This window comes from Mustela nigripes, chromosome 4 (assembly GCF_022355385.1).
Source record: "Mustela nigripes isolate SB6536 chromosome 4, MUSNIG.SB6536, whole genome shotgun sequence".
NCBI classification, from domain to species: domain Eukaryota; kingdom Metazoa; phylum Chordata; class Mammalia; order Carnivora; family Mustelidae; genus Mustela; species Mustela nigripes.
This window is the reverse complement of record NC_081560.1, coordinates 46,258,975-46,274,136: the sequence shown is the minus strand read 5'-3', so window position 1 is coordinate 46,274,136 and position 15,162 is coordinate 46,258,975. Positions and strand designations below refer to the sequence as shown.

At 46.8% G+C, this 15,162-nt stretch overlaps 1 protein-coding gene across 1 annotated transcript in view; it reads left to right on the top strand.

Moving 5' to 3' along the window:
• The window catches only part of WIPF3 (WAS/WASL interacting protein family member 3), a 77,041-nt gene that overhangs the window by 47,737 nt on the left and 14,142 nt on the right, over window positions 1-15,162 (top strand). Inside the window, exons 3-5 of the mRNA XM_059397517.1 lie at window positions 6,947-7,079; window positions 9,245-9,376; window positions 14,765-15,151. Of these exons, the coding sequence (XP_059253500.1) occupies window positions 6,947-7,079; window positions 9,245-9,376; window positions 14,765-15,151 (652 nt within the window). The remainder of the gene's footprint in view (window positions 1-6,946; window positions 7,080-9,244; window positions 9,377-14,764; window positions 15,152-15,162) is intronic.

The following is a 15,162-nucleotide window of genomic DNA, read 5'->3' as shown; positions in this document are numbered from 1 at the left end:
TGTAGGTATTTTGCAAAGGTGAAGTAACTTGAACTTTCCGATAGCAGAGGATCTCTGTGTATGTATATGTACAGATGTGCAAGATGTGTCTACACACACATGTGTACCTATATACACATGCACACACATAAACACACACACATAGATATGCTTCCTGAGAACAGGATCCTCACAGTCTTGCCCATACTGTATCCCCAGCTCCTAATCCAGTGGCACAGAATCAACACTCAGATCTTATATATGACTGAGACATATTAATAACCAATACTAATAACCAATAATTAAGATTGTTCTACTGATTTCTCTTGGCCCTCTTTTCAGGGCTCCTCTCTCCAGCAATTCCTGTGAACTACTTACAAATTCATTTAGCTATGATGCAGATAAAATAACTATGACATGAATTTAAAGGTGTGTTTTTGTCCAATATCCAATCCACAATCCATAAATTGACTGCCTTCTAAAATTCAAGGCTCCAGCAGAGTTAAATCTAATCCCTGCCTCTACAACCCACCCATGGGCACTGTTTGTACATCCTTCAGATTCCTCTTTCTCCGCATTTCTTTATTGCTGTCTTTCCATTCCCAGCCTATATGCTTCCGTTTCCATCTGATTATTCCCTACTGAAGGGCCTTGGAATTCATATTAAAATCAAAATTCTCAGAATTGCTCAAAACAAGTACCACAAGCACAGCTTGCAGTTAGGGAGGGATTGCTAGACAGTGGAACTGCTTGAAAACACTGGTGTGGACAGAAAAATGCTGGCATTGGTAGGTAAACTCAGGATAGCATACAGAAGTGCAGTTAAGCCTAGCAGATCGCATGAGTGAGGGCTTTGAATTTTTTAACCCACTGAGCCACCCAGGCACCCCATGGCTTTGAATTTTTTATCCCAAGTGAGAGGGAAAAACATTGCAAGTTTTGAGCAGAGTGACGCGTCTGGGTGGCAGGTGCTCTGCTGAGGGCGAACGTGTTGCTCGAGGAACAAAAAGGGGCTCTTCACCCGGACGTCAGGGATCGGAGGTCGGATCCCAAAGATAAGTGTAAAAGGAGCAGAAGAGATTAGCTCCAGCTAAGGTCCAGAAGTGAGCTCAAGTGTGGAGTGCCTGAGAAATGGAGAGCCTTGCACAATGTGTAGGGATTTGAACTTGCTCCTGAGGCGCTGGGAGCCAGTGGAAAGTTTTACGGTGGGGAGGGACATGACAAGTAACGTGGCCCTTACTCAGGTCATCCTGAGAGCCGAGTGGAGGAAAGCAGGAAGACAGGAGGCATGAAGGCCAGGTGACGGGATCCCAAGGTGATGCTGGCCGGTGGGGGGAGGGGAGGGTCATTTTCCCTTTTTCCCTCTCTAGGTTCTTTGATAATTAAATTGACATAAGACAGAGTAACATGAGAAAAATGTGTTTTGTATGCATAGGAACTCGTAGACATAGGAGAGTCAAAGAAGTGACCAAAGCAGGCAGCTTTTAGACCTTTTAGACAAAGAAACAGTGTATTTGTAAAAAGTTGACAAGACGCTGATGCCTGGGTGGCTCAGTTGGTTAAGTGGCTGGCACTCGATTTCAGCCCAGGTCATAATCTCAGGGTTGTGAGACCCTTAAAATTCTCTTTCTTCCTCTCCCTTTCCCCCCTTTGCCCCATACCGTGCGTGCTCTCTCTCTCTCTCTCAAAAATAAAATAAAATAATAAAATAAAATTAAATAAAGTAAAATAAAATAAAATAAATTAAAGTATGGAGAATACAAAGAAGTTTGGACTTGGGGTAGTAAATTAGCAAAGGAGTAACAAGGTTTGTTTATACAACCCTCTTGGCCTTGGAATTCCTATCTCTGGGGCTAAGAATGTCTCCTTTCCTCCTAGTACAAGGGGGTTACTTTTCACGTGGGAAACTTCTTTCCCACTCACAGGGGAACAAAGGATAGTCAGTGTCCTTGCATTGGCTCTTTCTTATGTAGTTTTAATTCAAAATTACCAACATGCCAAGGTGGCATATCTGGAGGCAGCCGGCGTCGAACCCCACCGCCTGCATGAAGTCAGCATTGCAGGGATGGAGAAGAGGAGCCAGATTCTGAAGAAATCGCTCAAGAAGAATCGATAGGAGTTTGTGATTGAGCAGCTGTAGGGAGTGGGGATGAGGGAGGGTCGGAGAAGGCATGCAGGCCCCTGGGCTGGAGGCGCCCAGTAGCCAGTTATTCCAGAGGAGTCATTTCTCTGAGGATGCAGAGGATGGGAACAGACACACCCAGAGTTCCAACGGAAAGGCCCTGATGCTTCTTTGCCTTTTGTTAAAACACAGAATCCAGCTGGGTAAACTTAAAGATCTAATTGACTGTACTCAACAATTCAGGATTCAAGACCGTCCCATCTAGCAAATGGAAGGGAGGTCTGAGGAGTCATACCATATGGAAGGGATTTTTTTGTTTTAAGATTTTTTTTTTAAAGATTTATTTATTTATTTATTGGACAGAGAGATCACAAGTAGACAGAGAGGCAGGCAGAGAGAGAGAGAGAGAGAGAGAAGCAGAGTCCCTGCTGAGCAGAGAGCCCGACATGGGACTCGATCCCAGGACCCCAAGATCATGACCTGAGCTGAAGGCAGCGGCTTAACCCACTGAGCTACCAGGCGCCCCTGTTTTAAGATTTTTATTTATTTACTTGACAGAGAGAGCGAGAGAGAAAGCAGGGGAAGGGACTGAGGGAGAAGCAGGCTCCCTGTTGAGCAGGGAGCCAGAAGACACAAGACTCGATCCCAGGATCCTGAGATCATGACCTGAGCCAAAGGCAGACACTCAACGGACTGAGCCATCCAGGCGCCCCTGCCCCCGCCCCCGCCCCCCCCTCAAGCCCTTACTGCCTTTAAACACCTTCCAGTTGAGGCACCTGGCTGGTTTTTTTGGGCACCTCTGCCCCCTCCTCCTGTTCGTGCTCTCTCTCAAATAGATAAATAAAATCTTAAAAAAATAAATAAATAAAGGGAGAAAGGGGGGGTGGGAGAGGAAAGTCATAAAAGAAAAGACTATTTTAGATAAGGTGAAGGGCAGGGATCAGTCATAGAACTGGGGTCAACTCGGATTGACTGGGTAAAGGTCACATTCCTGGGAGGGAGGAAACTATAATTAAGTCTTGGTTTGCCGTCTTCGAGGAGCAGGTGGCTCCGTTTCGGACCTGTGGTGCCGTTGTCACCCTCCCGGAATGGGAAGTGGCACTGTGGGAGGCGGCTGGTACTTTAGGGAACGTCACGGTCTGCCTGCAGTTGTTCAGGAAACCAGGCTATAGAAAAGAAGGTTACAGGGTCCGTTCTTTTTGCTGTGGATTTTAATTGCATATTTGGATTTCTAAAAATGAGACCTAACACTGTTAGTTCCCGGTACCCTTCATTCTGGAACAGCCTTCCCTTCAGCAGCACATTTGGGGTGTAGGGAACACAGCGTCAGATTTCTCTGGAGATATTTCACGTCTGTCTTCCGGATCCCTTCCAGGCTCTCTGTGTTCTCTTCCGGCAAGATGGTAGTGGCAGGGGGAGGCAGTGCTAGTCAGGCTGGCCTGGGGGTTCAGGTTTGGTCCCGAAATCCAAGTACCCTGGCCGCTGAGAGCTGTCGGCCCCCAAGGGTGGAAGAGTGGGCTGAGGGCCAAGGGAGTGAGCAGGCTGTGTGCCTGGAAACCTGAGAACTAAATTTAGGTTTAACAGCTGTAGTGGAGAATGTACCTTTTCGGAAGCTGCAAAGCTGAAATTGTATGAAGATGATGGGGTTTAGATCATCCTTGAGACAAACAACCTGCTGGATTTGGATTAACTGGCTGGATTTTTTTTTTTTATTAGTGTTTCTCACAGAAATCAGTATGACTCAAACAGATGCAGGAATGGCCAGCATATGGTGACAGTGTGACAAACAGCAGGACGCGCATTTTTCTGGGCTGGACTGCCACCCCCCCCACACACACACACACACAGCCCCCAACCACACTGAAACCAGATCAACTCATCTTCTGGGATGACGAAGGGACATGCAGAAGCGTTTCTGGTTTATCAAGATGGAGAACAGACACTTCACCACCCTTGGCTCTGTGAGAACTGTCAGTTCTAACAGTTTTTGTCTTTACTGGTTCACTTCAGTTCTTCAGCCTTTGGATGGCTCAGGGTGGGCTCATTTGCATTGTTATTCTGCTATTTTCATCTTTTCAGGATCCACACCGTTCCGTCTGGAGCTCCCTGTGGGGAAACTGAGTCCACAAAAGGTTTATGCGGAACTTAACAGATTGTCGCACTCAACAGCAATGTTGAGAAAGAACAAAAACAAACCTGAAGCAATGTTTCAGTTTCCTGAGTGTGTGTGTGTTTGCACACGTGCGCGTGCATGTGCGGTGAGGGAGGCAAGTTTGGTGGATGTAGTACCACAGGAAAAGTGTCCAGGAGTGGCCTTCTCTCTGTCGACTATACTTTCAGTGAAGTTGCTAGTAACCAGTATTTGCATAGAATAAAAGAACAAGTGAATATCTGGAAATCTCTTTTCTGTTTCTGTATCCTGTAACCACAGTAACAAGACTTCTTGGGGTTTTTTAAGAAAGCAAATTATGTGTGGATTGTTAAAAAAAAAAATATTGCAGGTGGAGTAGAAATGACGCTCACTGTGTAATCGTTTTCAGTGTGCAAACGAGTATGTCCTTAGATGTCCTTTTGCACAAAATCCGTTAAGCCTAAATCTCTAGGGTCACCCTAGCCCCCGAGGTTCCTGGTTCTTGACCTCACAGCAGAGGTTTGACCATCTCAATATCAGGGGAGGGAGAGCCCTCTAGTGGAAAGTCATCAGGGCAGACAGTGCAGCAGGAAAGGACTCCCAAGAAGTCGGAGGAAGAATATTCCATTTAGTCCAGCCAATTGAACTCCAACGTGTACGCATGGTATGACACGCCGTATCTTCCTGCTGATTTGGAAGATGCTTATCAACAAATCTGTAATGTAGAGTCATCAAGAACCTATTGAGGACTGGGCTAAGTAGATACTCAACTTAGAATAATTATTCCGAGGACATAGAGAGCCTTCTTCATAGCCCTCACCTGAAAAGCTTGGGAGGGCAAGGTTGGGGAACAGGGGATACATTTGGGTAATAAATAGTCAAGTTTAAGTGAGATGGGATGGCTCACTCCCACCCCAGGATTATCGGCTATAAGGTGTGTTCATGGGTCCAGCGGCTTCTTTAAGCAGAAGGACACGCCATTCTAACCTTTGCCTTCCCCAAGTCTGTCCCCTGAGTTGGGCCAAGACCATCATCATAATTCAGTGGGTGATTTACCTTGTAACTAGGAAGAAAGAGACAAAGCACTCTGCCCCCCCCAATCCCTGACCCTAACACATGTCTGAGATTGTAATGCTAGATTTTTGCAAAAATGTTCATACCCTCTCGACTAGGGTCATGATATTTCTGTTGGCTCTTTTTTCTTGTCATTAACTACTTATAAATAAAATGAGAGACTTTCAAGATCTTAAAACTTTGCAGTTTAAAATGATTTCTTAATATTAATGGTTTCTATAGAGACCCTTTAAAAGCATGTTGTATGAGAAATTCCCTGTTGTACATGTGCATTAACAATGCATTCTAAAAAACGTGTATCACTTGGATTGTGTTGCTTTGCTTATTGCTCTGTGTGACCCACGAGCCCCTCCCCTCATGGGCTGAAAAACCTTGTTTCCCGGCAACAAGAACCCAGCTTTGAAGCGTGTGCCCTTCAACGCTCTCGGAAGATGCCTCACCAGAATGGTAAAGTCAGTCTGAAAATGCACGTTCAGGACATTGGAGCTAAAACCGCAGCTGCCCTTGCTTCTAGTCTGTGACCCTGTGGTCTTTGACTATGTCGTCAACACAGCTGAATTGTTCTTTGCTGAACAGGAAATGGCTACAGCAAGGATTTGTAAAGCCTATCTATACTTCAAGGACCGTCTTAAAGCTTCGTATCTTCCTTGTGGCCTGACGGGTATGGCTGTTTCTGAAGTCTCCGTGGCCTTCCTCTCTGTAGGACTTACGTCATGTGCTGCATTCTGTAGTGGCTCCATTCCATGCATGTGGGTCCTACCGTCCTGACACACACATGTGCCCCTATAGGCAAGGCCAGCGTATCTGGATATCCGGGGTCTGGTTCACTCACCCATCTTCGTCTGGCCGTCATTGCAGATAGGCGTTATCTGCAGACTGATCCTGTTACACTCCCTAGAAATGCCTTTGTGAACAAAACAAACAAGATCTTTCTCCTGATACAGAGTCCTGGTCGGTGGTGGGGTGGGGGGAGTGGCAAACCTTAAATTCGTAACCAAGAATGGCCATTTTCCACAAGGAAAGATACATAGACGTTTATACAAGATGATAGAAATGGCAGAGGGAAAAAGAAGATGGTACCCTAAGAGAGAACACGGGGTGGGAGGGGGGGGCTTACTTAGACTGGAGGGTTAGAAAAAGCTTCTGAAATCTTGGTATTTCAGGTGAAAGCCAAAGACACATGGTACCTCCCATACAGCAGGTGCTAAAAAGTATTCTGGCTCCGAGAACTGTTGAACCAGGACTGCGTGCACATGGTGCAGACCTTCTGTGTTTCCTCCAGGCTGTGTCTCTCCATACAGTCCGACCCCTGCCCTTATTTGCCACCAACCTATGTTTGTTCTTTCTGGTGCTCCCTGTTTCCGCGAGCCCATGGACACCCCTGCCGTGTCATCCCAAGCTACGGCAGAAGTGTTCAAAAACAATATTCGACTGAGCAAATTTTAAAGATCTGATTTTATCCAGTGATTCATGATATCAGCCAGCATCCCATCCAGCAGATAGAAAAGAGCCCCAAGGAGCTCTACACATTGAAAGACTTTTGTAGGGAAAAGGGAGTGGACACGAGGAAGTTGGACTAGCAAAAAGCAGATTATGGTATTATATGCGGTTATAATCAAATCCCTCTTATTCCCTTACAGGTAGGTACAGACACTTCCAACTTGAGAAAGGCAGACCCCAAAGGTCGGAGTGCCCTGTTGGCTGATATCCAGCAAGGAACTCGCCTACGGAAAGTCACGCAGATCAATGACCGCAGTGCCCCACAGATTGAGAGTAAGTGAGCAGCTGGGCCGGGCCTGACGTGCATCAAGGGCAGGCCACGTGGGCCTCAGCCAGGCACCTCTGGCTTGCTCAGGCCAGGGGCCACACTTGCTACCCAGGACGTACTTTGGGCCATCGCAGACTTGCACAATGTACAGGCCACGTGGGTGAGAGTCAGAGCTCCCTTTCCAGGTCTGCAGATGGTTTAGAGTCTATCTTCTACCACTATTCAGATGCTAAACAAACAAGTAAAACCATGGTGGGATAACTGTTTCTTTTAATGGTGACAAAATACACATAATATGATGGGGCGCCTGGGTGGCTCGGTGTGGGTTCAGCCTCTGCCTTTGACTCAGGTCGTGATCTCAGGGTCCTGGGATCGAGCCCCGCGTCAGGCTTTCTCCTTGGTGGGGATCCTGCTTCTCTCTGCCTGCTTCTCTGCCTGCTTGTGATCTCTCTCTGTGTGTCAAATGAATAAAATCTTTAAAAAAATTTTTAATAAAAAAAATACACATAATATGAAATTCACCACCTTAGCCATTTTAAGGGTCCATTTTGGTGGCATTTGTACAGCTATCACCTCAGTCTAGTTTCAGAACATTTTCATCACCCGGAAGGAGACGCCACGCCCATGACATGTCACTCACCATTCCGCCAGTCCCCGGCAGCTGCTCAGTCTACTGTGTGTCTCCGTGGGTTTGTGTCTTTGGGATATTGATGTGAATAGAATCATACGATAGGTGGCCTTGGGGGACTGGCTCCTTCACTTAGCATAATGTTTTCCAAGTTCATCCAAGCTGTAGCGTGCACCTTCTTACTGTCGATGACTATTCCATCGTCCGAATATTCCAGTCTGTGTTCATCCATGGTGAGATACCCTCTAAAGGTCACTGACCCTGCGTCCACCTAGTCCTCAAAGAGAGAAAAATTAAAGTCTCAACATTAAAGTGTGCCAAATTATGTTCGCAAGGAAAAAGGATGTCCACAGACTGAGTCCTGAGTTTGGTACCAGGTGTATCTGGGAATTTCTCTGAGATTCAGTCCACTCAGCTACAAAATGCGGGAGGTAGTGATAATTGCTTTTTCTTTCTTTTTTCTTTTTTTTTTTTTGGTCACAATTGCTGAAGGTTGAAATAACTTATGCAGAATTATTTATCAATGTCATCTCTTGTTATGTCTTCATATAGTTTTCAATGATGCACATGATGGTAATTCTCAAAGATAGTCCTAAAAATGTAATTGTATCTAGTGTCTGTAATTATATGTTTTCATATACAAGGATAGATAAGTTACTTTAAGAAGTATGTTCAACAATTGCAATAAAATCAGTTTCCAGGAGACCCACTGATTGGTGAAGCCCTATTACCAGATAAACCCATCTGATTGGAACACCCATTCCCTAATAATTCCCGTCGATAGGTAATATATATAAATACTCAGAATAATCTGAACACATTCATCCTCCAGTGGGCACGGTGCCCTGATACCTCTGTGCAAGTTAGCCCCAGGCTGTGAACATTTCTTGCTAGGCATTCTTGTCTAAGCCGAATACTTTCTCGTTGCATGGAGTTGGTCATCACAGACATCTGGAAGGCTGGCATTACGGACACCTCTCCCCGAGGGTTTCACAAGAAGAAAGATGCAGGGAAGGGTGCAGGGCTCAGGGAGTAAGAACTGGTGAGATCGAGAAGGAAAATGCCAAAGCATCAATCATTGCAGACCTTCCCTTCCTGCTTGTAGTCCTGGGCCACACTCTGTGGACGAGAAGTTACAATTACTGACTGAACTAAATCCATGGGTTTTCTCTGTCTGGTCGTCCCACAGCAGTCGAGTTGAAAATAGAGCTGGTGCTACACCTACAACGTTTGGGTGCTCACATTTGGAAGGTGCTGCCAGTTCCCCCTCAGGCATCAGTGGAATGGCAGCATTTAGGTCCCTTCGTTTGGGTCATTTTCCAGGGCGCTCGGCTACCAGAGAGAGTAGTAGACAGGTGTGAACGCCAGGAGTCTGCGGGGTAACCAGGCAGAGGGGTTTGGGAAAGATGCCCACTAGGAGGGAAGGGCTGGAGGTGGGAGGCCAGGAAGGCTCTCTGGGTGCTGTTGGATCACGGCCCGGACTGAGACCAGGCTGCTCTGCTCTGCTCAGAAGTCCTCATCTACTTGCCTCTTCTCTGAAAGGCTCTAAAGGAACTAACAAAGAAGGAGGAGGGTCTGCAAACTCTCGAGGTGGAAGCACACCCCCAAGCCTGGGAGATCTGTTTGCTGGCGGCTTTCCTGTGCTGAGACCAGCCGGCCAGAGGGATGTGGCAGGTAAGGGAGAATTCAGACCGACTACCTGGTGATCTTTCTGTCCTTGACACGTAAAATCGGCCGGGCAACCGTCCTGAGCCATGAGGATTGTGGCATGTTTTTAAGAGAAAGTTGCATAGCTGGAGATCATGGTTTGGGAGCCTAACCTGGAATTACCCAAAGCATTGTTCTCAAGGGATCTTGTAAATCATCATCCTGTTTAAATCATCCCATTGTAATAATTGAAGAATGACTTGCCACTGTGTGTAGTGCTTAGTAATGGTGTGATTGGGGCCCCCATTGCAAAGTATAGACCAAAGGTATAAAGCCCTTCAGAAAAATCTTAGTGATATCACCATAACGTATCAGGCATTGTTCTCAGTTAGGTGTTGCTGTATAACCAAATAGCCTAAAACTTAGGGACCTTATACAACCATGTATCTGGCTTATAGTTCTCTGGTTGGCAGTTTAGGATGGGCTCACCTGGGCTCCCTCTGGTAAGTGGGTAAGGTGGCTTTTGCTAATTTATATTTCTTAAATCTTTCATGCCTCAGCAGAGATGACTGGCCTAACACATCCATATGGTCTCTCAGTGTCTGGCAGAATATTTGGGATTGTTTTTCTTGTTGGTGGTAGGGTATACAAAGTCTCTTAAGGCTTAGTCTTGAAGTTGCCACAATATTGCTTCCTAGAACACCCTCTCGTCCAAGCCACAGGACCAGCCCAGAAACAAGGGTGGGGAAAGACACTTCACTTCTGGATGGAAGGTCTGCATAATCACATTTTAAAGATCATAGAATCAGGAGTGAGTGGAAAATCAAGGCCGTTTCCTCAGGCAGTCTACTGCAGTCATTTGTGTGTTATGGGTATCAAGTATTTTGAAAGCATTGCATTAAAATTGGGCAATTACTTATTAATTTTGTATGATAGAAGTGTTTTTCCTATTATTGTTCTCTTTAGCCAACAAGCAGGAATAAGCTCCGAGAATTGCATTAATCAGGGAATATCAAGCCCCAAACGTTGCTGGTATAGAATCTTCTGGCCTGGGGTTTGCCAACCTTTTCAGTGGGCTCTGTGGTTGTTTGTCACAATGGGATGCATTTGCTTTTGTTACCTACTGACAAAGTCCAGCAAAGATAAGGGCTCTAGGATGCTTTCAGATCCAATTTGAACCTTCTCAGAGGCCATTGCCTTTCTTCTTTTTTGCTAAAGGTTTAGCAAAGAGGGTTGGCATTTCCCAGTGCCTTCTTTTTCAAAATTCCTGAGTGGTATCAAATAAACATCATATAATATAATGTATTATATATTATATTATTATATATTATAATTATACACGATATATTATTTTATATAATTAATGTATATTAATAAATACATAATTCTATTATGTATTATAATTATTATATATGATATATTATATGTTATAATTATTATACATATAAGTTGTATTATATTATATATATTATTATGTAGAAACTGTCCACTAGTTTCTCTTCATAAAAGTACACATAGGAGAAATAGTCCCCAGTCAGTTTTAACAGAGACCAGCCAAAGAAGCCAGCTCATCTCTATTCCTACCTGTCAACACTAGGACACAGGTGTCTGATGCTTGAACCACTCTGTTAAACAAGGATTAATTTCTGTAGAGGAAATGGAAATCCATAATGCAGTGGCTGATGATGCCTGCTACAGGATGGTAGCTCAAGGACAGAGCCAATAAACAGATGTATGGGGTGGGTAGCATGTCAGAGTAAAACAGACCGTGGCTGTCCTCTCTGAGAGAACCCTTCCATCAGCCCCCTGCTCATTCAAGAAGAGGACTTTAACCTTTGCTACCTCTCTCACATTACTGTCTACCATTCTTGCTAGCACACACCCTCCCTTCCAGCTGCATGGCCCTCTCGCTGTTCTCGTACACGCCAGGCATGTTGTTGCCACAGGGCCCTTACACTGATTGCTCCCTTGATCAGGAACACTCTTCCTCAGGTGTCTTCATGACTCATGCTCTCCTTTCCTTCAGGTCTCTGCTCAAGTGGCACCTGATCAATCTATCAGTGAGGCTTTATTCGTCAACCCATATAAAATACCAGCCTCACCGCCTTACTCCATATACCCTCTACCTTTAGTTTTCTTATATTACTGATCACCATCTGACATATTGTATATTTACTGGTTTATTTGTTTATTTCTGTCTTCTCCCTCTAAAGGTAAGCTCTGTGAAGGCAGAAACTATGTTTTTTTTTTTTTTTACTGCCTTAAAATGCCAGATGCATAGTAGATGCTCAGTAAATATTTGTTGAATGGAATGTGGGAGTGGGTAGCATGGCTGCTTAGGGCCATCAGGTCAAGAAAACAGAGTATGGTGCTTACAGTACTTTTGATAGCCCATGAAAATGTTTGGATATCTTTTAAAATCAACCAAAAACCATGGTTTTTAAAAAACCAGCCATGAACTTTTAGAGACAAATATTGTATTTGTCTTTATAGCAATGCACCTATAAAATGTCTTCAAAAGTCATAATGTGGTCCTGGCTTAGAGTTCTGAGGGAGTGATCATTAAAATAAGATCGGGGGCCCCTGGGGCGCCTGGGTGGCTCAGTGGGTTAAGCCGCTGCCTTAGGTCAGGTCAGCCGCTCAGGTCATGATCTCAGAGTCCTGGGATCGAGTCCCACATCGGGCTCTCTGCTCAGCAGGGAGCCTGCTTCCTCCTCTCTCTCTCTCTGCCTGCCTCTCTGCCTACTTGTGATTTCTCTCTGTCAAATAAATAAAAATAAAATCTTAAAAAAAAAAAAATAGGGGGCACCTGGATGGTTCAGTTGGTTAAGCATCTAACTTCGGCTCAGGTCATGATCCCAGGGTCCTGGTATCAGCCAGACATTGGGCTCCCTGCTCATGGCAGGGGGTGGGGGGTGTTTCTCCCTCTCCCTCCCCTTTTGTCCCTTCCCCAGTTCATTCTCTCTCTCCCAAATAAATAAATCTTTTTAAAAAAACTAAAAAGTAAAAAGATAAGATAGGATGAGGAACTGGGCTCGATGGAATGTATAATGAGACTTCCATGCCATCTAAGGTCTTCTGGAAACATACCCAGATTAAAGGAACATACACATCTTTCATCTTTTGATGACCCCAGGCTCTTGATGCACTCAAGCTGGCCTTTCCCCATCCTCTTTGTGGTCTCCTTTTGTTTTCCAGGTTGGATTTCTGGGGGTAGCATTTATGTGATAAAGGAAAGCCTCCTCCTTCCTTCCCTTGGCTCTCTACTGGCCCCGTGCTACCCGCTTTCCTGGCCTGCACTTGACACTGTTAGTTCCTGTGTCTGTGGGTCTCACCTACAGTGCGTGCTGCCTGCTCTGTGCTTCATCCTGGAGTGGGCCTGAGCAGAAGCCGAGTGAGGATTTGTGCCTGCCTTGCCTCCGCTGTTCATGTCATGATAAAAATAAGTTTGCCCACTTCTCATTTGCTTGGCTGCTTAGTGAACAGAAGCTTCTGTACTTTTAACTGACTCGTTCTAAGAGCTTTGGGATCTTGGGCCCTTGGTGTCCTCAGTCATTTCCAAAGCCTGCATTGGTTACTCAGGGGCTGATTATGCTCCTTGAACTTATTAGCCCTTTTAAATTCATGGGGAGAGTAGGCATATAGGGAGGCCTCACCTTGTTAGGGACTGCTTTGGTCCTCCCTCTCCATCTCTGTGTGCTGTGGAAGCAGACTTGGAGGCAGGAATCTCTGAGCCTGACCCACCCTAGACCTCCCATGAAATGTCTAGCATTAGCATTGTGGGTGGTAGATCCCATCCTTGGCAAGGCCAGGTGGGGGCCTTCCCTTCTGATCATGGTCTGCCAGCCGTTACAGCAGTGCCTGCCTTAGACCCCAAGGGGATCAGTGATGTCAGACAGGGTGGAGGCATTGGTATGAAGACATTATCTCTTCTGGAATGGCCCCAAAGAAAACCCTCAACAGAGGAATGGGGACATCACCACCCTGCCCCCAGAGCCGCCGTTTGGTATCGAGACCTGTAATGAGTAGTGCTGCCCAGGTAACTGTCCCCTCATTGACGGCAGGGTCGGGGTGGGGGGCATCCCTGTGGAAGGCCACGTGCTGCCTTTCGGCCCACTGAGTTTCAGCTCCAGCGTCCCCTCTGCCACACCTCTCTTTGATCGCCTGGCTTTTGGCATCAAGCCCTTTGGGGTACGATCTTGACCTGGTTGGGTAAACACAACTGGAGACTCATCGACTGAATAGCTCAGAACTGCCACCAGACGCTGGGGTTTCTAACCTGATTTGAAATTCATGGTTTTTATTCTGCAACACCCAGGAAGCTGTAGGTGGGAGAAGCAACCATCTTTTCACGTGTTCTGCACATGTTTTCATCAGGGTAATAAAATACAAGGGTGCGAGGATAAGAAAAGACGGATTCCCCGGAATTCCATACGGGAGAGCAGGGTATCTGTTTGGAAGGAGTATTTTAGCGTGCCTCCTGAGCAGATGGTGATGCTCTAAAGACACATTTAAGCAGGGATCGCAGACCTTCCATGCTTTAGTAAACGAAGAAGGGAACATCCTTCTCCACGGCGAGAGATGGGTGTGGGGGAAAGAGTGCAGTACGGTGCAAGGGCTTTGTGCAAAGAGTGGCAAGGCCCTCCTAGGGTGCACCTCTGCCCAGCTTTCCCTGAAGCACACCAAACACACATCGCTGTGAGGAGTGTGCCATTGTGAGTTCCCAAGAGCCCTATTTTTCAAGTTGGGGTTTGTGGATCTGTGAGTTGAGGAGACGCAGGAGACCAGGAGACAGAGAGCCTGTTGCAAATGGGCATGTCTTTTGCAACTTCCAGAGGCCATGGAACTGGGAGGTTCAAGGTCATTGGATCTGGATCCCCAAGTCAGTTCCCACTGTCTTCTGAGTGACCTTATACATTCAAGGAATGATTCATCTTCTGATCTTGCTGCAGAAAACAAATGCTCACACCATGCTGGACATGAGGAAAGCCTCCCTCGCAAGGAACCTCTTGTTGGTACACCTGAAGGTCCAAACTAGGATGTAGGACTGGGTCCCCAACTGCACTGACTAGTGGGTAGTGGTGAATGAGTGTGAGGGTGGTGTTGTAATGAGGAAGGCCGAAGGAGGCCAGAACAGTCCTGTGCTCTGGGTTGGGAGACTCCTGGGCCCTTGGCAGGTGAGGGCAGAGGTGGGATGGAACAGGAAAGCTGGTCCTGCACCACAGCCTGGTGGCCTGAGCTGGGCTGTGGCAGGTGCTGCCCCTGCGGCTTCCGGTTGACCCTGCAGGATGACAACGCCCACCACGCAGTTCACGGACATCATGCCGGATGGTGTGTGTCTGTCTTCACTGCCTACAAACTTGGGTTTCTCCTTCCTCTGTCTCTGAGCTGACTCAAAACTTGTTTTCCTTCCAGGTGGCAAGATAGGGCAGGCCCCTGGCTCCCGAGCACCTTCTCCCCGGCTGCCCACGAAAGCTCTTGGTGGCCCACTTAACCCCCCTGCATCTCCCAGGCTAGGCAATGCCTCGGAGGCTCATGGCACCTCCAGGACAGTCCCTCCTCGCCCCAGCATGCCTGCCCCACCGCCTCCCACCCTACCCCCACCTCCTCCACCCCTACCCCCACCCCTGCCCCCTTCCTCCCCCACCAAAGCTCCACTGGTGTCCCCGCCTGGCCCGCCCACCAAAGGGAACACCCCAGGGGTTGCTCCCCCTCTCCCCTCTGCACCTCCCCCTCCTCCTCCGCCCCCACCCCCACCCCTCCCTCCGACCCCACCCCAACCCCCGCTGACCTCTGTTCTCAGTGACAAGGCC